Below are 23153 nucleotides of genomic sequence, written 5' to 3' on the forward strand. Positions count from 1 at the left end.
CACATCTGGAGTACTGTGTACAGTTTTGGTCTCCTAATTTGAGGAAGGACGTCCTTGCTATTGAGGCAGTGCAGCGTAGGTTCACCAGGTTAATCCCCGGGATGGCGGGACTGTCGTATGAGGAAAGATTGGAAAGACTGGGGCTTGTATTCACTGGAGCTTAGAAGGATGAGAGGGGGATCTTATAGAGACGTATAAAATTATAAAGGACTGGACAGGCTAGATGCTGGAAAAATGTTCCCAATGTTGGGGAGTCCAGAACCAGGGGCCACACACAGTCTAAGAATAAAAGGGAGGCCATTTAAAACTGAGGTGAGAAAAAACTTTTTCACCCAGAGAGTTGTGAATGTGTGGAATTCTCTGCCACACAGGGCAGTGGAGGCCGATTCACTGGATGTTTTCAAGAGGGACTAACGGAATCAAGGGACATGGGGAAAAAGCAGGAACGGGGTACTGATTCTGCATGATCAGCCGTGATCATATTGAATGGCGGTGCTGGCTCGAAGGGCCGAGTGGCCTTATCCTGCACCTATTTTCTATGTTTCTATGATCGTATTGAATGGCGGTGCTGGCAGTGGAGGCCGATTCACCGGATGGATTGAAAAGAGAGTTAGATAGAGCTCTGGGGGGCTAGTTGGAATCAAGGATATGGGGATGCATTCAAGAGAGAGCTAGATAGAGCTCTTAATGATAGCGGAGTCAGGGGGTATGGGGAGAAAGCAGGAACGGGGTACTGATTGTGGATGATCAGCCATGATCACGATGAATGGCGGTGCAGCTCGAAGGCCCAAATGGCCTCCTCCTGCACCGATTGTCTATGTTTTCTATAACTTGTGACCCACTGTTCGAAGTTCTTTAGTGGACGCGATCGTTTGGGGGGGTGGTGGGGGGGAAGATGGCGGGCCGGGCGGGCGGATGGCTGGGCGGGCACCTACCCCTTGCTCGTCCAGTTTGAGTAGCATCTCGGGCACCTTGGGCGAGCTGGACGCCAAGCGCAAGCACTGGGTGTTGAGGCCCGGCACCAAGTACTCCAGCAGCTTCTTGGGCGGCACGCCGCGCTGAGGGCCGTGACGGGCTGACATGGGACAGGCCTCCTCCAGGATCGACGCCCGCAGAGTCCGCAGCTGAGGGCACAGATCACACTCGCTCACACCTCGCACACCCGCTCACACCTCGCACAACCGCTCACACCTCACTAGTGTTGCCAACTGTTCCGTATTAGCCGGGACATCACATATTTTGGGCTAAATTGGTTTGTCCTGTACAGGACCGCCCTTGATGTGAGGTTATCCACTTTGGCGGCAAGAACAGGAAAGCAGAGTATTACCTGAATGGTGAACGATTGGGAGAAGGGGAGATGCAACGTGACCTGGGTGTCATGGTGCACCAGTCATTGAAAGCAAGCGAGCAGGTGCAGCAGGCAGTGAAGAAAGCGAATGGTATGTTGGCATTCATAGCAAGAGGATTTGAGTTTAGGAGCAGGGAGGTTCTACTGCAGTTGTACAGGGCCTTGGTGAGACCGCACCTGGAGTATTGTGTACAGTTTTGGTCTCCTAACCTGAGGAAAGACGTTCTTGCCTTAGAGGGAGTACAGAGAAGGTTCACCAGATTGATCCCTGGGATGGCGGGACTTACATATGAGGAAAGACTAGATAGACTGGGCTTATACTCGCTGGAATTTAGAAGACTGAGGGGGGATCTTATAGAAACATATAAATTCTTAAGGGGTTGGAGAGGCTAGATGCGGGAAGATTGTTCTCGATGTTGGGGAAGTCCAGAACCAGGGGTCACAGCTTAAGGATAAGGGGGAAGTCTTTTAGGACCGAGATGAGAAAACATTTCTTCACACAGAGAGTGGTGAGTCTGTGGAATTCTCTGCCACAGAAGGTAGTTGAGGCCAGTTCATTGGCTATATTTAAGAGGGAGTTAATTTGGCCCTTTTTGATAAAGGGATCAGGGGGTATGAGAGAAGGCAGGTACGGGATACTGAGTTGGATGATCAGCCATGATCATATTGAATGGCGGTGCGTACAGGCTCGAAGGGCCGAATGGCCTACTCCTGCACCTATTTTCTATGTTTCTATGTTTGACCGCTTAGGCTCGGGGGAGCGCTATAGGCTCGAACGCTGTAGGCCGGACAGTGTAGGCCCTGACAGTGTAGGCCCGGACAGTGTAGGCCCCGACACTGTAGGCCCAGACAGTGTAGGCCCTGACAGTGTAGGCCCGGACAGTGTAGGCCCGGACACTGTAGGCCCGGACAGTGTAGGCCCCGAAACGTCACCCGTTCCTTCTCTCCAAGAGATGCTGCCTGTCCCGCTGAGTTGCTCCAGCATTTTGTGTCTACTCTGCAGATGACTTGGGACAGGTGGGCAGAGAAGGGGCAGATGGAACACAGCGGGCATTTCGGTGGTAGGAATAAAGGCCTAGACTATTTTCTAAATGGGGAGAGAATCCAGAAATCGGAGGTGCAAAGGGACTTGGGATCGACGGTGCAGGATTCCCAAATAGTTAATCTGCAAGTCGAATCGGTAGTAAAGAAAGCGAACTCGATGCTGGCATTTATTTCAAGAGGGCTTGTATACAAAAACAGGGATGTAATGCTGAGGCTGTATAAGGCGCTGGTCAGGCCCCATTTGGGATATGGCAGCAATTTTGGGCCCCGTATCTGAGGAAGGATGAGCTGGCTCTGGAGAGGGTCCAGAGGAGGTTTACGAGAACGATCCAGGAATGAGTGGGTTAACGTACGATGAACGTTTGTGTACACGGGGCCTGTACTCGCTGGAGTTTAGAAGAACGAGGAGGGACCTCGTTGAAACTTACAGAACAGTGAGCGGCCTGGATAGAGTGGATGTGAAGAGGATGTTCCCACTAGTGGAGAGTCCAGGACCAGAGGGCACAGCCTCAGAATTAAAGGACGTTCTTTTAGGAAGGAGATGAGGAGGAATTTCAGAGGGCGGTGAATCTGTGGAATTCTTTGCCACCGACGGCTGTGGAGGCCACAAGTCAGTGGGTATTTTTAATGCAGAGATAGATTCTTGATTAGTGCGGGTGTCAGAGGTTATGGGGAGAAGGCAGGAGAATGGGGTTAGGAGGGAGAGAGATAGATCAGCCATGATTGAATGGCGGAGTGGACTGATGGACTAATTCTGCTCCAATTCCTTATGACCGTAGGGTAGAGAAAGCAGGGACTCTGCAGAAAAGACTTGGACAGGTTGAGGGAGAGATAGATCAGCCATGATGGAACGGCAGAGTAGACTTGATGGGCCGAATGGCCTAATTCCGCTCCTAACGCGCGTGACGTTATGACCTCCTCCCCAGTCGGGGGCGGGGTGTTCTCGGCCTACCTCTGAGGTCTCTCACAATGATGCGTTAGTTGTACTGCGAGCTGTTCCCAGAATCCTTGTCTTTCTCTTCCCTCCTCAAAGTGACCGCCACTGGGCCAAGGCTCTCGTCGACACAAAGAAGTTCTGATGCTCTGCGGAGACACAAGTAGGGGGGGGAGGGCGAGGGTTTAGTTTAGAGATACAGCGCGGAAACAGGCCCCCTTCGGCCCGCCGGGCCCGCGCCGACCAGCGATCCCCGCGGACACACTGACACCATCCTACACCACCACGGCGCCGTCTGTGCGGAGTTTGTACGTTCTCCCCGTGACCTGCGTGGGTTTTCTCCGAGATTCTTCGGTTCCTCCCACACTCCAAAGACGTGCAGGTTTTGTAGGTTAATCGGATTGGTATAATGTGTAAAAAATGTTCCGTGTGTGTGTGTGTAGTGTGTGTGTGTGTGTGTGTGTGTGTGTGTGTCTGTGTGTGTGTGTGTGTGTGCACGCGCGTAGGACAGTGTTAAATTGCAACCTGCACGTCTTTGGAGTGTGGGAGGAAACCGGAGCACCCGGAGAAAACCCACGCAGGTCACGGGGAGAGCATACAAACTCCGTACAGACAGCGCCCGTAGTCGGGATCGAACCTGGGTCCTGGCGCTGTGAGGCAGCAACTCTACCGCTGCGCCACTGTCGAAGGTTCTACCTGAGTCAACTGGGTTTGGGGGGTAACATGATAGAGTAGCTTCCTCACAGCGACAGAGAACTGAACTACTATCTACCTCTTTGGTGACCCTCGGACTATCCTTGATCGGACTTTGCTGGCTTTACCTCGCACTAAATATCATTCCCTTTTCATGTAGAAACTCGCTGGAATTTAGAAGATTGAGGGGGGATCTTATAGAAATGTACAAAATTCTTAAGGGGTTGGACAGGCTAGATGCGGGAAGATTGTTCCCGATGTTGGGGAAGTCCAGAACAATGGGTCACAGTTTAAGGATAAGGGGGAAGTCTTTTAGGACCGAGATGAGAACGTTTTTTTTCACACAAAGAGTGGTGAATCTGTGGAATTCTCTGCCACAGAGGGTAGTTGAGGCCAGTTCATTGGCTATATTTAGAAGGGAGTTAGATGTGGCCCTTGTGGCTAAAGGGATCAGGGGTATGGAGAGAAGGCAGGTACGGGATACTGAGCTGGATGATCAGCCATGATCATATTGAATGGCGGTGCGTACAGGCTCGAAGGCCGAATGGCCTACTCCTGCACCTATTTTCTATGTTTCTATGTATCTGTGCACTGTAATGGTTCGATTGTAATCGTGTGTTGTCTTTCCGCTGACGCAACGAAAGCTTTTTCACTGTACCTCGGTACAGGTGACAATAACGTTTAATAACAATAAAAGTTCACAAGATTGATCCTAGGTTAACCTACGATGAGCGTTTGTGGGCATTGGGCCTGTACTCGCTGGAGTTTAGAAGGATGAGGGGGAGACCCTCATTGAAAATTTACCGAATAGTGAGCGGCCTGGATAGAGTGGATGTGGAGAGGATGTTCCCACTAGTGGGAGAGTCTAGGACCAGAGGGCACAGCCTCAGAATTAAAGGACGTTCCTTTAGGAAGGAGATGACGAGGAATTTCTTCACTCACAGTGTCCGGGCCTACAGTGCCGCTCGGGCCTACTGTGTCCGGGCCTACAGTGTCAGGGCCTACAGTGTCCCCCGGGCCTACAGTGTCCGGGCCTACAGTGTCCGGGCCTACACTGTCCGGGCCTACACTGTCCGGGCCTACACTGTCCGGGCCTACAGCAGCCCCCGGGCCTACAGTGTCAGGGGCTACACTGTCCGGGCCTACAGTGTCCGGGCCTAGTGTCCGGGCCTACAGTGTCCGGGCGTACAGTGCCCGGGCCTACAGTGTCCGGGCCTACAGTGTCCGGGCCTACAGTGTCCGGGCCTACAGTGTCCGGGCCTACAGTGTCCGGGCCTACCGTGTCCGGGCCTACAGTGTCCGGGCCTACAGTGTCCGGGCCTACAGTGTCCGGGCGTACAGTGTCCGGGCTACAGTGCTGTCCGGACCTACAGTGTCCGGGCCTACAGTGTCCGGGCCTACAGTGTCCGGTCCTAATACGGAGACAAGGGCGGTCCCATACGGGACAAACCAATTTAGCCCAAAATACGGGATGTCCCGGCTAATACGGTTCAGTTGGCAACCTTATGAATCTGTGGAGCCAAGTCAGTGGATATATTAAGGCAGAGATGGATAGATTCTTGATTATAGACAATAGACAATAGGTGCAGGAGTAGGCCATTCGGCCCTTCGAGCCAGCACCGCCATTCACTGTGATCATGGCCGATCATTCTCAATCAGTACCCCGTTTCCTGCCTTCTCCCCATACCCCCTGACTCCGCTATCCTTAAGAGCTCTATCTAGCTCTCTCTTGAATGTATTCAGAGAATTGCCTGCCACTGCCTTCTGAGGCAGAGAATCCCACAGATTCACAACTCTCTGACTGAATTATCTGTTTCCCCATCTCAGTTCTAAATGGTCCGACCCCTTATTCTTAAACTGTGTGGCCCCTGGTTTCTGGACTCCCCCAACATTGGGAACATGTTTCCTGCCTCTAACGTGTCCAACCCCTTAATAATCTTGTACGTTTCGATAAGATCCCCTCTCATCCTTCTAAATTCCAGTGTATACAAACCTAGTCGCTCCAGTCTTTCAACATATGATAGTCCCGCCATTCGGGGAATTAGTACGGAAGTCGGGAATAACGGGGAGAAGGCAGGAGAATGGGGATAGGAGGAGAGAGAGGTCGGCCATGATTGAATGGTGGAGTAGACTTGATGGGCCGAATGGCCTAATTCCGCTCCTGGTGACCTTTTAACGAAGCTGCTGCCATGCCTGCCAGACCGCGGGGCTCCGGAGAGGCCTGCGTTGCTTAGGCAGCCGAAGGCCGCATCCTGCCCGCAGCATCCTGTGCAGGCAGAGGACGCAGGGCTGGCTGCAGTGGAGGGTGACTCTTGCAACAAGGCCTTGTCCACAGGCGCTGTGAATCACGCAGCGGACAGACAGGGACGAAGGGTTCTGAGGTCACAGAGTGGTAGCATGAGACAGCCCGGAAACAGGCCCTTCGGCCCACACCGGCCAACAATAGACAATGGAGAATAGGTGCAGGAGGAGGCCATTCGGCCCTTCGAGCCTGTACGCACCGCCATTCAATGTGATCATGGCTGATCATTCTCAATCAGTACCCCCGTTCCTGCCTTCTCCCCATTACCCCCTAACCTCCGCTATCCTTAAGAGCTCTATCCAGCTCTCTCTTGAATGCATTCGGAGAATTGGCCTCCACTGCCTTCTGAGGCAGAGAATTCCACAGATTCACAACTCTCTGACTGAAAAAGTTTTTCCTCATCTCCGTTCTAAATGGCCGACCCCTTATTCTTAAACTGTGTGGCCCCTGGTTCTGGACTCCCCCCAACATTGGGAACATGTTTCCTGCCTCTAACGTGTCCAACCCCTTAATAATCTTATACGTTTCGATAAGATCTCAGAGTGTGTCACTGTGTGTGTCACTGTGTGTGTGTGTGTGTGTGTGTGAGTGTGTGTGTGTGTGTGTGTGTGTGTGTCACTGTGTGTGTGTGTGTGTGTGTGGGTGTGTGTGGGGTGTGTGTGTGTGTGTGTGTGTGTGTGTGTGTGTGTGTGTCACTGTGTGTGTGTGTGTGTGTGTGGGGTGTGTGTGGGTGTGTGTGTGTGTGTGTGTGTGTGTGTGTTTCTGTCTATTTATGTCTCTCTCTCTCTCTCTCTGTCATAAGGTCGTAAGTGATAGGAGCAGAATTAGGCCATTCAGCCATCGAGTCCACTCCGCCATTCAATCATGGCTGACCTATCTCTCCCTCCTAACCCACATTCTCCTGCCTTCTCCCCATAACCCTGACACCCGCACTAATCAAGAATCTATCTATCTCTGCCTTAAAATATCCTATGTCTCTGTGCGTTTTGGGCTAGTGTAGGGTGTGCCCGTTGTAGGGGTTGCCAACTATCTCACTTCCAATAAGGGACAAGGTGACGTCACCAGCCCCACGCCCCCACGTGACCTCACCGAGCCAGCGGCCACGTGCTCCCGCTCCACCAATGGCGGCCGCCCGGGGCCGGGAGGCGGGTTGCTAAGCAACTTCCGCTAGGCGGCGCCCGGGCCTCCGGGGCCTACACTGTCTGGGTCTACACTGTCCGGGCCTACAGCGTCCGGCCTACAGTGTCGGGCCTACACTGTCCGGGCCTACAGTGTCCGGGCCTACACTGTCTGGGCTACAGTGTCCAGGCCTACAGCATCGGTCCTACAGCGTCCGGGCCTACACTGTCCGGGCCTACAGTGTCCGGGCCTACACTGTCCGGGCCTAATACGGGACAAGGGCGGTCCCGTACGGGACAAACCAATTTAGCCCAAAATACGGGATGTCCCAGCTAATACGGGACAGTTGGCAACGCTAGCCCACTGCCCTGTGCGATGGTGCGGAGAGGGAGAGAGCAGACGTGGGCAGACGCGGAGCGGCCCCGCCTCCCTCCCTCCCTCCCCTCCCCTCCCTCCCTCCCTCCCTCCCCTCCCTCCCTCCTCCCTCCCTCCCTCCCTCCCTCCCTCCCCCCTCTCCCTCCCTCTCCCTCCCTCCTGCCCTCCCTCCTCCCTACCTCCCTCCCTCCCTCCCTCCTCCCTTACCTCCCTCCCTCCCTCCTCCACCCCTTACCTCCCTATATCTTCTTCCCTCCCTCCCTCCCTCCCTCCTCACCCTCCCCCCCTCCCCCCCTCCCTCGTGCCATCCCTGGCGTGATCGTTACCCACCTTTGCCGCTGAAGTATTTGCGGTAGTAGTTGGCCCCCAGGTCGGCGTGTTCGATGAAGTAGACGCCAGTGCGTGTGAGCTGGCTCTCGCGGGGCTCCTCCAACACTGAGACCGCGGCGTTGGGGCACTGGCTGGACCTCTGCTGCTCCCCCTCGCCCCCCACCTCGCTACGAAAGTGCGGACAGCTCAAGACAGGGCGCCCACCTCCCCCTCCCCCTCCCTCTCCCCCCTCCCCCGTCCCCCCCCTCCCCCTCGGGCGGCTCCGGGGCCTTGCTGGGGCCCGGCGACTGGGAGGCCGCCGAGGCCCCGGTCACCATGTTCTTGCGCCGCCCCGGCGCTGTCCGTGCTGCACGCCGCCCGCTGCGGGTCGAAGAGGAGGCTCTGGACGTCGTAGTGCGCCAGGCTGCGGGGCCGGCGCCACGGGCCCCCCCGGGGGTCGTCGGGGCCGGAGACATGGGCCCCTCGGCCTTCTGGGCCCGGCGGAAGGCCTGAGCCTGAGCCTGGGCCTGGGCATGCCCGGGGATCTCGGGCAGCCCCAGAAGGAGGTAAGGGTCCTGGAAACGGGGGGGCGGCCGGCAATTCGGTCCCCCTCTCCCTCCCTCTCTCCCCTCCCCCTCGGGCCCCCCACCCCCAACGGCACGGGGCCGCTCCACCGACGAGGCACTGCCGTACTCCCGGTGCAGCGCCGCCCCGGTGGCCGCGGGGGAGGCCGCGCCTCTCGGCAATGGCCGCCTCGCTGTTGCTGCGCTGGATGGCGGGGCCCCGCGCCGGCCCCCCGGCCCTGCCCTCTAGCCCCTCCCCCTCCACCTCCGCTAACCGTCCCTCCACCTCCTCCTCCTCCTCCCAACCGGCTCCCTCAGCGGCGGGCTGGCAGGCCCTCGCTGCCCTCCCCCCTCCCGTCTTCGAGCCCCTCCTTTGCGGCGGCCATTCAGGATGCGGGCCCTCACGGTGGTGCCGGCCGGCTCCGGGGCCGGCCTGGCGGCCTTGGCTTCGAAGGTCACGGCCGTCAGCAGGGGTCGGGGGTTACTCCTCTTGAACTTGCGGAAGAAGAAGTCGTCTGACTGCATGTCGGGCCGCGGAGAGCCGCCCCCACCCCTTGTTTTTGTTTTGGTCCCCTCCCCTCCCTCAGGGGCCCAGGCGTGCCGCGGGCCTCAGAGCCTGGCGCGGGAGGGCCGGAAAGGCGACATCTCGAAACCCCGCGACGATGGCGACCGTCTCCTCCTCCGCCTCCTCCTCCTCTCAGTCTCGGCCCCACCTCTTCATCCAGCAAGGCCGCAGGACGTCCAGGGGTCGTAGGCCATCGCCGGGGGCAAGGGTCAAGGGTCGGCCGGCCGGCGAGGTCGGGACTCGAACCGTCACACCGCGCGAGCGTTCACCACGATCCTCGAGGCCGCTTTCAACTCCTCACCATCCGACACCGACCCGAACGACAAAACTATAGGGGGAAGAAAAGACACACGTCAGATCTAGGCCCTGCCCTGCACACTCCCACTGTAATTCTCTTTGCAGAGTCTCATTGTCTGCAACTCGTTTTCACCTAGCCCACAACAAACCGCAGCCCGTGAAACATAGACAATAGGTGCAGGAGTAGGCCACTCGGCCCTTCGAGCCAGCACCGCCATTTAATGTGATCATAGAAACATAGAAAATAGGTGCAGGAGTAGGCCACTCGGCCCTTCGAGCCAGCACCGCCATTCAATACGATCATAGAAACATAGAAAATAGGTGCAGGATAAGGCCACTCGGCCCTTCGAGCCAGCACCGCCATTCAATATGATCACGGCTGATCATGCAGAATCAGTACCCCGTTCCTGCTTTTTCCCCATGTCCCTTGATTCCGTTAGTCCCTCTTGAAAACATCCAGTGAATCGGCCTCCACTGCCCTGTGTGGCAGAGAATTCCACAGATTCACAACTCTCTGGGTGAAAACGTTTTTCCTCATCTCCGTCTTAAATGGCCGACCCCTTATTCTTAAACTGTGTGTGGCCCCTGGTTCTGGACTTCCCCAACATTGGTGAACATTTTTCCTGCCTCTAGCCTGTCCAGTCCCTTAAGAACTTTATATGTTTCCATAAGATCCCCCCTCTCTCATCCTTCTAAATTCCAGCGAATACAAGCCCAGTGGACCCATTCTTTCCTCATATGACAGTCCCGCCATTCCGGGAATTAACCTGGTGAACCTACGCTGCACTGCCTCATTCTCACCCAGCCCACAGCTAACAGTGGCCTGTTTCTTGGTTTGTATACGCTGGGATTCTTATAGAAACATATAAAATTCTTAAGGGGTTGGAGAGGCTAGATGCGGGAAGATTGTTCCCGATGTTGGGGAAGTCCAGAACCAGGGGTCACAGCTTAAGGATAAGGGGGAAGTCTTTTAGGACCGAGATGAGAAAACATTTCTTCACACAGAGAGTGGTGAATCTGTGGAATTCTCTGCCACAGAAGGTAGTTGAGGCCAGTTCATTGTCTATATTTAAGAGGGAGTTAGATGTGGCCCTTGTGGCTAAAGGGATCAGGGGGTATGGAGAGAAGGCAGGTACAGGATACTGAGTTGGATGATCAGCCATGATCATATTGATTGGCGGTGCGTACAGGCTCGAAGGGCCGAATGGCCTACTCCTGCACCTATTTTCTATGTTTCTATGTTTCCTTTATCATCGTTCCTTTCTTTGCATGTCTTTCATTCATTTGTTCTCTCTCTTTCCCTCTCTACATCACCGTCTTTATCTCTCGTTTTCCACTACCCCATGACTCTCAGTCTGAAGAAGGGTCTCGACCCGAAACGTCACCCATTCCTTCTCTCCCGAGATGCTGCCTGACCCGCTGAGTTACTCCATCTTAGGACTATCGAGAACCAGCGCGCTCATGGGTTTGATGTGAGGGGAGGAACTATTCAGTTCAGTTCAGTTTAGTTTAGAGATACAGCGCGGAAACAGGCCCTTCGGCCCACCGAGTCCACACCGACATCCTCTCCTCATCCACTCCATCCAGGCCTTTCATTATTCTTATAGTATAACGTCACACACTGAGTTACTCCAGCATTTTGTGTGCCTGTTTACCTTTGGTTGTCTGATGGTCATTCTGTGGAATTCTTTGCCGCAGACGGCTGTGGTGGCCAAGTCAACGAATATTTTTGTCCCCTACGGGACTGCCCTTGTCCCGTATTAGGCCTGGACGGCGCTGTAGGCCCGGACACTGTAGGCCCGGGCACTGTAGGCCCGGACACTGTAGGCCCGGGCACTGTAGGCCCAGACAATGTAGGCCCGGACATTATATGCCCGGACACTGTAGGCCCGAACATTATATGCCCGGACACTGTAGGCCCGGACACTGTAGGCCCGGGCACTGTAGGCCCAGACAATGTAGGCCCGGACATTATATGCCCGGACACTGTAGGCCCGAACATTATATGCCCGGACACTGTAGGCCCGGACACTGCAGGCCCGGACACTGTAGGCCCCGACACTATAGGCCCGGACACTGCAGGCCCGGACACTGTAGGCCCGGACACTGTAGGCCCGGACACTGTAGGCCCGGGCACTGTAGGGCCGGGCACTGTAGGCCCGGACACTGCAGGCCCGGACACTGAAGTCCCGGACACTGCAGGCCCGGACACTGCAGGCCCGGACACTGCAGGCCCGGACACTGAAGGCCCGGACACTGCAGGCCCGGACACTGCAGGCCCGGACACTGCAGGCCCGGACAGTGTAGGCCCGGACATTATATGCCCGGACACTGTAGGCCCGGACAATGTAGGCCTGGATTCCCGCACACTGACACTATCCCACACACACACACACACACACTTTACACTTTTTACACTTATGCCAAGCCAATTAGCCGACAAACCTGTACGTCTTAGGAGTTTTCTCCGAGATCTTCGGTTTCCTCCCGCACTCCAAAGACGTGCAGGTTTGTAAGTTGTTTGGCTTGGTAAGTGTAAAAAGATTGTCCCTAGTGTGTGTAGGATAGTGTGTTAATGTGCGGGGATGGCCGGTCGGCGCGGACCCGATGGGCCGAAGGGCCTGTTTCCGCGCTGTACCTCTAAATCAGCAGTAGACTCTTTTTGCACAAGGAAGTGCAGATGCCGGAATCGTTGTCACGCTGAGGCAGACAGTGGGGGAAGCCTCGAAAAATGGCTTTAGGCACTAACTCTATCCAGACCCAGAGTTCACACCAGGGTTGCCAACTTCCTCACTCCCAAATAAGGGACAAAGAGTTACGCCACCCAGCCAGCGGCCAAGTGCTCCCGCTCCGCCAACGGCGGCCGCCCGGGCCGGGAGGCGGGTTGCTACACAACCTCCGTTAGGCGGCGCCCGGGACACCACGCCTACACTGCCCGGGACTACAGCGGCCCCCGAGCTACAGAGTCTGGGCCTAAAGTGTCCGGGCCTACAGTGTCCGGGCCTACAGTGTCCGGGCCTACATTGTCTGGGCCTACAGTGTCCGGGCCTACAGTGTCCGGGCCTACAGTGTCCGGGCCTACAGTGTCCGGGCCTACAGTGTCCAGGCCTACAGTGTCCGGGCATATAATATCCGGGCCTACATTGTCCGGGCCTACAGTGTCCGGGCTTACAGTGTCCGGGCCTACATTGTCTGGGCCTACAGTGTCCAGGCCTACAGTGTCCGGGCCTACAGTGTCCGGGCCTACAGTGTCCGGGCCTACAGTGTCCGGGCCTACAGTGCCCGGGCCTACAGTGCCCGGGCCTACAGTCGTTCCACACACCCACCAAGCTTTGTGTAGATAAAGTTACCCCTCAGATTACCATTAAATCTTTTCCCCTCCGTCTTCAACCTGTGTCCTCTGGTCCTCGATTCCACTACTCTGGGCAAGAGACTCTGTGCGTCTACCCGATCTATTCCTCTCATGATTTTGTACACCTCTATAAGATCACCCCTCATCCTCCTGCGCTCCATGGAATAGAGACCCAGCCTGCTCAACCTCCCCCTGTAGCTCACACCCTCTAGTCCTGGCAACATCCTTGTTGACCTCCTGAGGTTGTGCAAGGCATTAGTCCTCTTTCAAAATAAGTGTGAATAAATAACGCTTGATTCCAACTAATTACGACACGCCGTTCTATTTCTGACGAATATAATCTCGGAGTCGGGGGATGTGATATTATTAAAAGCGAAACTAGCCAATGTGCGGAATTTTAAAAAACACAGTAATGGTTTTACTGGGCGAGCTAATATTGGATTAGCCTCCTGAATCGAGCCAGAGGTGTCAGCTCCGATCAGCCATTTATACATTGAAGAGTTTTGAGGGCAGTGGAGCTTCTGCCTTACAGCACCAGAGACCTACGGATGGGAAGAGACATTCTGATATGGGAATAATCTTCCCGCTGTTGGGGGGGGAGCCCAGAACCAGGGGCCACACACAGTCTAAAGATAAAAGGGGGCGGCCACTTAAAACTGGGGTGGGAAGAAACGTTTACGCAGCGTAGGTTCACCGGGTTAATCCTCGGGATGGCGGGACGGTAGAGTTGCCACCTTACAGCGAATGCAGCGCCGGAGACTCGGGTTCCATCCCGACTACGGGCACCGCCTGTACGGAGTTTGTACGTTCTCCCCCGTGGGAGGAGTTGGCTGCGCCTAACGGCTGCGGCTCTCTGGCAGTCTGTTGTCTTTTTTTCTTTTTTTTTGTTTGTGTCGGTGTTGGGATGGTTTTTGTTTCTGTTTTTGGCTGTGTATGTGTGGTGGGGGTGTGGGGTGGGGTGGGGTGGGGGGCGGGGGGAAACCTTTCTTTTATTAGGTCTCTTCCCCGGGGCGCAGCTCGCCCGCGGGGCCTTCCATCGCCCGGCGCGGCTCGGCTGCGGGCCTTAACATCGCCGGCGCAGCTCGGCCGCGGGACGTTTCAGTGCCCGGTGCGGCTCGGCCGCTGGACTTAACATCGCCCGGTGCGGCCGCGGGACGTTTCAGTGCCCGGTGCGGCTCGGCCGCGGGACGTTTCAGTGCCCGGTGCGGCCGCGGGACGTTTCAGTGCTGGGTGCGGCTTGGCCGCTGGACTTAACATCGCCCTGTGTGGCCGCGGGACGTTTCAGTGCCTGGCGCGGCTTGGCCGCTGGACTTAACATCGTCAGCGCTGTTCGGCCGCGGGACGTTTCAGTGCCCGGGGCGTCTCGGCCGCTGGACTTAACATCGCCCGGTGCGGCCGCGGGACGTTTCGGTGCCCGGGGCGGCTCGGCCGCGGGGCCTTCCATCCCCTTGCGGGGGGCTGTGCGTGTCGTTTGCCTCGGTATCGGTCGAGCTGCCTGTCCGTGGGTGCGGGGGGAAGAGAGGGGAAGTTTTGTTGCTCCATCACAGTGAGGGGGTGTTTGGAGTCACTGTGATGGATGTTTGTGTTGGGGTCGGGTGTCCTGTGTTCTTTTCTTTTTTGCTGTGTCTTGTGTGACTGCTGAAATTTCGCTCGGTGTTTGTGCCGAGTGACAATAAAGTGTTGTTATGTTATGTTATGTTATGTGACCTGCGTGGGTTTTCTCCGAGATCTTCGGTTTCCTCCCGCACTCCAAAGACGTACAGGTTTGTAGGTTAATTGGCTGGGCAAATGTAAAAATTGTCCCTAGTGGGTGTGGGATAGTGTTAGTGTGCGGGGATCGCTGGGCAGAGAATTAATTCTGTGGCAGAGAATTAATTCACAACTCTCTGGGTGAAAAGGTTTTTTCTCACCTCAGTTTGAAATGGCCTCCCCTTTATTCTTAGACTGTGTGTGTGTGGCCCCTGGTTCTGGACTCCCCCAAACATTGGGAACATTTTTCCTGCATCTAGCTTGTCCAGTCCTTTTATGATTTTATACGTCTCTATAAGATCCCCTCTCGTCCTTCTAAACTCCAGTGAATACAAGCCCCAGTCTTTCCAATCTTTCCTCATTTTTGCCACAGAGGGTTTGTAGGTTAATTGGCTTGGTAAATGTAAAAGTTGTCCCTCGTGGGTGTAAGATAGTGCATTAATGTGCGGGGATCGCTGGGCGGCACGGACTTAGTGGGCCGAAGGGCCTGTTTCCCCGCTGTATCTCTAAACTAAACTAAACTAAACATGCAGGTTTGTCGGTTAATTGCCATCTGCAAATTGTCCTTAGTGTGTGGGCTAATCGGCTTGGTATAAATATAAACATTCTCTAGTGGGTGTCGGGCAGTGTTAGTGTGCGGGGATCGCTGGTCGGCGCGGACCTGGTGGGCCGAAGGGCCTGTTTCCGTGCTGTATCTCTAAACTAAACTAAAGAGAAGTTTGGCTAGCAGGTACTGTTGCCAACTGTCCCGTATCAGCTGGGACATCCCGTATTTTGGGCTAAATTGGTTTGGCCCCTACGGGACCGCCCTTGTCCCATATTAGGCCCGGACAGTGTAGGCCCAGACATTGTAGGCCCGGACAGTGTAGGCCCGGACAGTGTAGGCCCAGACAGTGTAGGCCCGGACAGTGTAGGCCCGGACAGTGTAGGCCCAGACAGTGTAGGCCCAGAAAGTGTAGGCCCGGACACTGTAGGCCCGGACAGTGTAGGCCCAGAAAGTGTAGGCCCGGACAGTGTAGGCCCGGACAGTGCAGGCCCGGTCAGTGCAGGCCTGGACAGTGCAGGCCCGGACAGTGCAGGCCCGGACAGTGTAGGCCCAGAAAGTGTAGGCCCGGACACTGTAGGCCCGGACAGTGTAGGCCCGGAAAGTGTAGGCCCGGAAAGTGTAGGCCCGGACAGTGCAGGCCCGGACAGTGCAGGCCCGGTCAGTGCAGGCCCGGTCAGTGCAGGCCCGGACAGTGCAGGCCCGGACAGTGCAGGCCCGGACAGTGCAGGCCCGGACAGTGCAGGCCCGGACAGTGCAGGCCCGGACAGTGCAGGCCCGGACAGTGTAGGCCCGGACAGTGTAGGCCCGGACAGTGTAGGCCCGGACAGTGTAGGCCCAGAAAGTGTAGGCCCGGACACTGTAGGCCCGGACAGTGTAGGCCCAGAAAGTGTAGGCCCGGACAGTGTAGGCCCGGACAGTGTAGGCCCAGAAAGTGTAGGCCCGGACAGTGCAGGCCCGGACAGTGTAGGCCCAGAAAGTGTAGGCCCGGACAGTGTAGGCCCGGACAGTGCAGGCCCGGTCAGTGTAGGCCCGGACACTGGAGGTCCAGACAGTGTAGGCCCGGACAGTGTAGGCCCGGACAGTGTAGGCCCAGAGGCCCAGGTGCCGCCTAACAGAGGTTACGTAGCAACCCGCCTCCCAGCCCGGGCGGCCACCATTGGTGGAGCGGGAGCACGTGGCCGCTGTACACCGCAGGGAAAGATCAAGTTCATTCAAGACCGGGGGAAATCTCATTGTCAGCAAGTCAAAGGAGATAGTGATCGACTTCAGGAAGCGAAGATGTGCACAGACCCCAGTTAGTATTGACAGCGCCAAGGTAGAGATGGTCAAAAACCTCAAATTCGTGGGCGTGCAGCGTAGGTTTACCAGGTTAATTCCCGGAATGGCGGGACTGCCCTTTGTTGAAAGACTGGAGCGACTAGGCTTGTATACACTGGAATTTAGAAGGATGAGAGGGGATCTTATCGAAACGTATAAGATTATTAAGGGATTGGACACGTTAGAGGCAGGAAACATGTTCCCAATGTTGGGGGGAGTCCAGAACCAGGGGCCACCCATTTTTAAGAATAAGAGGTCGGCCATTTAGAACGGAGATGAGGAAAAACTTTTTCAGTCAGAGAGTTGTGAATCTGTGGAATTCTCTGCCTCAGAAGGCAGTGGAGGCCAATTCTCTGAATGCATTCAAGAGAGAGCTAGATAGAGCTCTTAAGGATAGCGGAGTCAGGGGGTATGGGGAGAAGGCAGGAATGGGGTACTGATTGAGAATGATCAGCCATGATCACATTGAATGGCGGTGCTGGTTCGAAGGGCCGAATGGCCTCCTCCTGCACCTATTGTCTATTGCCTGTCCCCTTGAGTTACTCCAGCATTTTGTGTCTACCTTCGAGTTAAACCAGCATCTGCAGTTCTTTCTCTCCTACACATGTTTATAGATTAAATGGCTTTGGTAAAAATTGTAAATTGTCCCTAGTGTGTGTAGGATAGTGTTAGTGTGCGGGGATCGCTGGGCGGCACGGACCCGGTGGGCCGAAGGGCCTGTTTCCACGCTGTATCTCTAAACTAAACTAAACTAAACTGGCTCTATTTTTTTCCAGTTCCTCTTTCGCTCCAGCCTGTCGTAACTCCTGTTACAGAGAGTTTATGTGTCTTCCGCTATGAAGACAGACTAAATTAAAATCACGTTTAGTTTCATTGCCATTTTCCTGTTACCCAACACGATCCGCGCTGCCTCGGCAAGGCCAGCAGCCTCATCAGGGACCAGTCTCAACCCAGTCACTCCCCCTTCATATCATCATATCATATATATACAGCCGGAAACAGGCCTTTTCGGCCCTCCAAGTCCGTGCCGCCCAGCGATCCCCGTACATTAACACTATCCTACACCCACTAGGGACAATCTTTTACATTTACCCAGCCAATTAACCTACATACCTGTACGTCTTTGGAGTGTGGGAGGAAACCGAAGATCTCGGAGAAAACCCACGCAGGTCACGGGGAGAACGTACAAACTCTGTACAGTGCAGCACCCGTAGTCAGGATCGAACCTGAGTCTCCGGCGCTGCATTCGCTGTAAAGCAGCAACTCTACCGCTGCGCCACCGTGCCGCCCTTATCTCCCCTCTCCATCGGGCAAGAGGTACAGAAGTGTGTGAAAAACGCACACCTCCAGATTCAGGGACAGTTTCTTCCCGGCTGTTATCAGACAACTGAAACCGTCCTACCACAACCAGAGAGAAGTCCTGAACTTCTATCTACTTAGGGTTGCCAACTGTCCCGTATTAGCCGGGACATCCCGTATTTTGGGCTAAATTGTCCTGCCCTTGTCCGTATTAGGCCCAGATGCTGTAGGCCCGGACGCTGTAGGCCCGGACGCTGTAGGCCCGGACCCTGTAGGTCCCGGACACTGTAGGCCCGGACACTGTAGGCCCGGACCCTGTAGGTCCCGGACACTGTAGGCCCGGATGCTGTAGGCCCGGACACTGTAGGCCCGGACACTGTAGGTCCCGGACAGTGTAGGCCCGGACACTGTAGGTCCCGACAGTGTAGGCCCGGACACTGTAGGCCCTGACAGTGTAGGCCCGGACACTGTAGGGCCCGGGACACTGTAGGCACAGACACTGTAGGTCCCCGACAGTGTAGGCCCGGACACTGTAGGTCCCGACAGTGTAGGCCCGGACACTGTAGGCCCTGACAGTGTAGGCCCGGACAGTGTAGGCCCGGACAGTGTAGGCACGGACACTGTAGGCCCCGGGCGCCGCGTAACGGAGGTTGCCTAGGCAACCCGCCTCCCAGCCCGGGCGGCCGCCATTGGTGGAGCGGGGAGCACATGGCCGCTGGCTGGGTGAGGTCACGTGGGGCGCGGGGCGGTGACGTCACCTTGTCCCGTATTTGGGAGTGAGAGAGTTGGCAACCCCTACATCTACTTCATTGGAGACCCTTAGACTATCTTTAATCGGACTTTACTGGACTTTATTCCCTTAAACGTTATCCCCTTTATCTGTACGGCTTGATTGTAATCCTGTACAGTACACTCCGGACTACAGCGTCCGGGCCTACACTGTCGGGGCCGGGGGCCTACAGTGTCCGGGCCTACAGTGTCCGGGCCTACAGTGTCCGGGCCTACACTGTCCGGGCCTACAGTGTCCGGGCCTACAGTGTCCGGGCCTACAGCGTCCGGGCCTACAATGTCCTTGTAAGAGAAAAAAAATCACATTTGGTTAAAGTGCACATCGTCAGATGTGATTAAAGGATATTTTTATACATCGTCGGTGCTGAGAGCTGTCTTATACCTGCATTACAGAGAGATTTAAACACACCTGAGCAAACACAAACACCTGTTAATCCATGCGTCCCTAACATTATGGTGCCCTGAAATGGGAGCACGACGTATAAACACAGCTGTGATTTCTACACGGTGAAACCAAAATGTATAGACAATAGGCAACAGGTGCAGGAGGGAGGCCATTGGTGTAGGTGTAGAAGGAGGAGGCCATTCGGCCCTTCGAGCCTGTACGCACCGCCATTCAATGTGATCATGGCTGATCATTCTCAATCAGTACCCCGTTCCTGCCTTCTCCCCATACCCCCTGACTCGCTATCCTTAAGAGCTCTATCTAACTCTCTCTTGAAAGCATCCAGAGAATTGGCCTCCACTGCCTTCTGAGGCAGAGAATTCCACAGATTCACAACTCTCTGACTGAAAAAGTCTTTCCTCGTCTCCGTTCTAAATGGCCTACCCCTTATTCTTAAACTGTGGCCTTTGTATAAAAATTGGCCTTGAATAAAATCTGACAATATGCACTTTAACTGCGTGTGATTTTTTCCCTATTACAAATCTCAAATCGTGGGAGCACAGAGGCAAATAAATAAATGATAGCTCTTTGTCCCGAACATTATGGAGGGGCACTGTATAGTCTTTCCGCTGACTGGTTAGAGCACTTAACAAAAGCTTTTCACTGTACCTCGGTACACGTGACTGCAAACAAAACATTTCCTATCCTAGTCTTGCATTAACTTTTATTAATCTTTCCCAATGGAGGTTTTCGAAAGGCTGCTTTAAGGTTTCTCGTGAGATAAGGATGCAGAGATACTCCTCAGATTCACTGCGCTCTGCAATTAGAGAGTTCCAGAGAGATATTCTACACTGGGGCAGAGAGTTCAAGAGAGATGTATTCTTTTATAGAGACCTCAGAAGGCAGTGGAGGACAATTCTCTGAATGCATTCAAGAGAGAGCTAGATAGAGCTCTTAAGGATAGCGGAGTCAGGGGGTATGGGGAGAAGGCAGGAACGGGGTACTGATTGAGAATGATCAGCCATGATCACATTGAATGGCGGTGCTGGCTCGAAGGGCCGAATGGCCTCCTCCTGCACCTATTGTCTATTGTCTCTTATAGAGGACAGATAAAATTATAAAAGGACTGGACAAGCTAGATGCAGGAAAAATGTTCCCAATGTTGGGGGAGTCCCAGAACCAGGGGCCACACACACAGTCCTAAGAATAAAGGTGAGGCCAATTAAAACTGAGGTGAGAACAAACTTTTTTCATCCAGAGAGTTGTACATTTAAACAAAGAGAATAGGTGCAGGAGGAGGCCATTCGGCCCTTCGAGCCAGCACCGCCATTCAATGTGATCATGGCTGATCATTCTCAATCAGTACCCCGTTCCTGCCTTCTCCCCATACCCCCTGACTCCGCTATCCTTAAGAGCTCTATCTAGCTCTCTCTTGAATGCATTCAGAGAATTGGCCTCCACTGCCTTCTGAGGCAGAGAATTCCACAGATTCACAACTCTCTGAGTAGAAAAGTTTTTCCTCATCTTCGTTCTAGATGGCCTACCCCTTATTCTTAAACTGTGGCCCCTGGTTCTGGACTCCCCCAACATTGGGGAACATGTTTCCTGCCTCTAGCGTGTCCAACCCCTTAATAATCTTATATGTTTCAATAAGATCCCCTCTCATCCTTCCAGATTCCAGTGTATACAAGCCAGTCGCTCCAGTCTTTCAACGTACGACAGTCCCGCCATCCCGGGAATTAACCTAGTAAACCTACGCTGCACGCCCTCAATAGCAAGAATATCCTTCCTCAAATTTGGAGACCAAAACTGCACACAATTTGTGGACTTCTCTGCCACAGAAAGAGACGTATAAAATTATAAAAGGACTGGACAAGCTGGATGCAGGAAAAAAGTTCCCAATGTTGGGGGAGTCCAGAACCAGGGGCCACACACACAGTCTAAGAATAAAAGGGGAGGCCATTTAAAACTGAGGTGGGAAAAAACCTTTTTCACCCAGAGAGTTGTGAATTTGTGGAATTCTCTGCCACAGAGGCAGTGGAGGCCGATTCACTGGATGAATTTAAAAAGAGAGTTAGATAGAGCTCTAGGGGCTAGTGGAATCAAGGGATATGGGAGAGAAGCAGGCACGGGTTACTGATTGTGGATGATCAGCCATGATCACGGTGAATGGCGGTGCTGGCTGGAAGGGCCAAATGGCCTCCTCCAGCACCTGTTTTCTGCGCACTGCTCTGAGACTGGAGACCTCCAGAGAATTCACTGCCCTCTGGGAGAGAGAGAGTTACAGAGAACATTGGCCTTGAATTGCAGAAGGTTATCGAGCAGGTACTGCAAGCTATGAGGAAGTGACTTCGCCGACATTCAGCAAAGGGGAAGTATTGTTCAGAATCACACAGAGCACTGGTGCTGTAAGACCAAGTGTACGGTTGTGGTCACCTGATTTGAGGAAGAATGTTCCAGAAGCTTCCACGCACCCAGGTTTTAAGCGTAAGAAAATCCTGAGGGGGAAAGATCTGGTGGACGCAGCGAGACTCTTGCCCTGAGTAGGTGGAAATCGAGGACCAGAGGACACGGGTTTTAAATTGAAGGGGGAAAGATTTTATCGGAATCTGAGGGGTAACTTTTTCACACAGAGGGTGGTGGGTGTACGGAACGAGCTGCCGGAGGAGGTAGTTGAGGCTGGGGACTATCCCGACGTTTAAGAGACAATTAGACAGGTACATGGATAGGACGGGTTTAGAGGGATTTGGGCCAAACGCAGGCAGGTGGGGACTAGTGTAGCTGGGACATGTTGGCCGGTGTGGGCAAGATGGGCCGAAGGGCCTGTTTCCAATGCTGTGTCACTCAATGACTCTAAGTAATGGCCCTCCAACCTTGTTATAGACAATAGACAATAGGTGCAGGAGGAGGCCATTCGGCCCTTCGAGCCCATGACTCCTTGTTATGACTCCTTGTTGAAATCTAGCACCCATCCTTTTTTCTCTAGTGCTGCCGCTAGGGGTTGCCAACTTTTCACTCCCAAATAAGGGACAATAGGTGACGTCACCGCCCCGCGCCCACGTGACCTCACCCAGCCAGCATGCTCCCGCTCCACCAATGGCGGCCGCCCGGGCCGGAGGCGGGTTGCTAGGCAACCTCTGTTAGGCGGCGCCCCGGGACTCCGGCCCTACGCTGTCCGGGCCTACACTGTCCGGGCCTACAGTGTCCGGGCCTACACTGTCCGGGCCCCTACACTGTCCGGGCCTACACTGTCCGGGCCTACACTGTCCGGGCCTACACTGGTCCGGGCCTACACTGTCCGGGCCTACAACTGTCCGGGCCTACAGTGTCCGGCCTACACTGTCCGGGCCTACACTGTCCGGGCCTACACTGTCCGGGCCTAGAACGGCCCCACGGCCTACAGCGTCCGGCGGCCTACAGCGGGCCCCCGGTCCTAATACGGGATAAGGGCGGTCCCGTACGGGACAAACCAATTTAGCCCAATATACGGGGTGTCCCGGCTAATACGGGACAGAGTTGGCAAACCTAGGTGCAACGGTAGATTGCTGCCTCCACAGCGCCAGAGTTCCGGGTTCGATCCCGACTACGGGCGCCGTCTGAACGGAGTTTGTACGTTCTCCCCGTGACCAGCGTGGGTTTTCTCCGAGATCTTCGTTTTCCTCCACACTCCAAAGACGTGCAGGTTTGTAGGTTAATTGGCTTGGTAAATGTAAAAATTGTCCCTAGTGGGTGTAGGACAGTGTTAGTGTGCGGGGATCGCTGGTCGGCGCGGGACCCGGTGTGCCGAAGGGCCTGTTTCCGCGATGTGTCTCTAAACTAAACTAAACTGATGGATAGGACAGGTTTAGAGGGATATGGGCCAAACGCAGGCAGGTGGGACTAGCGTGGACGGGGCTTGTTGGTCGGTCGGCATGGGTAAGTTGGCCGAAGGGCCTGTTTCCAAGCTGCAAGACTCTCTGGGGTGACTGAAAGTGTGTGTAGCACTCATGGACAAACAAAGAATTGCAGATGCTGGAATCTTGAGCAAATCCCTTAAAGGTGAGGCACCCCATTGAAACGTGCAGAATAGTGAGCGGCCTGGATAGAGTGGATGTGGAGAGGATGATTCCACTAGTGGGAGAGTCTAGGACCAGAGGGCACAGCCTCAGAATTAAAGGACGTTTCCT

The 23153-nt window shown here is 54.8% G+C and overlaps 2 protein-coding genes across 2 annotated transcripts in view; both read right to left on the reverse strand.

The window, feature by feature from the left end:
• Positions 1 to 9212, reverse strand: part of LOC144609630 (signal-induced proliferation-associated protein 1-like) — an 84165-nt gene extending 74953 nt beyond the window's left edge. Inside the window, 6 exon segments of the mRNA XM_078428129.1 lie at positions 936 to 1142; positions 3361 to 3458; positions 3461 to 3475; positions 8146 to 8330; positions 8390 to 8892; positions 8994 to 9212. Coding sequence (XP_078284255.1) covers positions 936 to 1142; positions 3361 to 3458; positions 3461 to 3475; positions 8146 to 8330; positions 8390 to 8892; positions 8994 to 9212 — 1227 coding nt within the window.
• A 288-nt stretch (positions 9213 to 9500) lies between these two features.
• LOC144609631 (pecanex-like protein 3) overlaps positions 9501 to 23153 on the reverse strand; it is a 76442-nt gene continuing 62789 nt past the window's right edge. The window contains 1 exon segment of the mRNA XM_078428130.1: positions 9501 to 9580. Coding sequence (XP_078284256.1) covers positions 9501 to 9580 — 80 coding nt within the window.

The sequence above is a fragment of the Rhinoraja longicauda genome, chromosome 34, assembly GCF_053455715.1.
Source record: "Rhinoraja longicauda isolate Sanriku21f chromosome 34, sRhiLon1.1, whole genome shotgun sequence".
Taxonomy (NCBI): domain Eukaryota; kingdom Metazoa; phylum Chordata; class Chondrichthyes; order Rajiformes; family Arhynchobatidae; genus Rhinoraja; species Rhinoraja longicauda.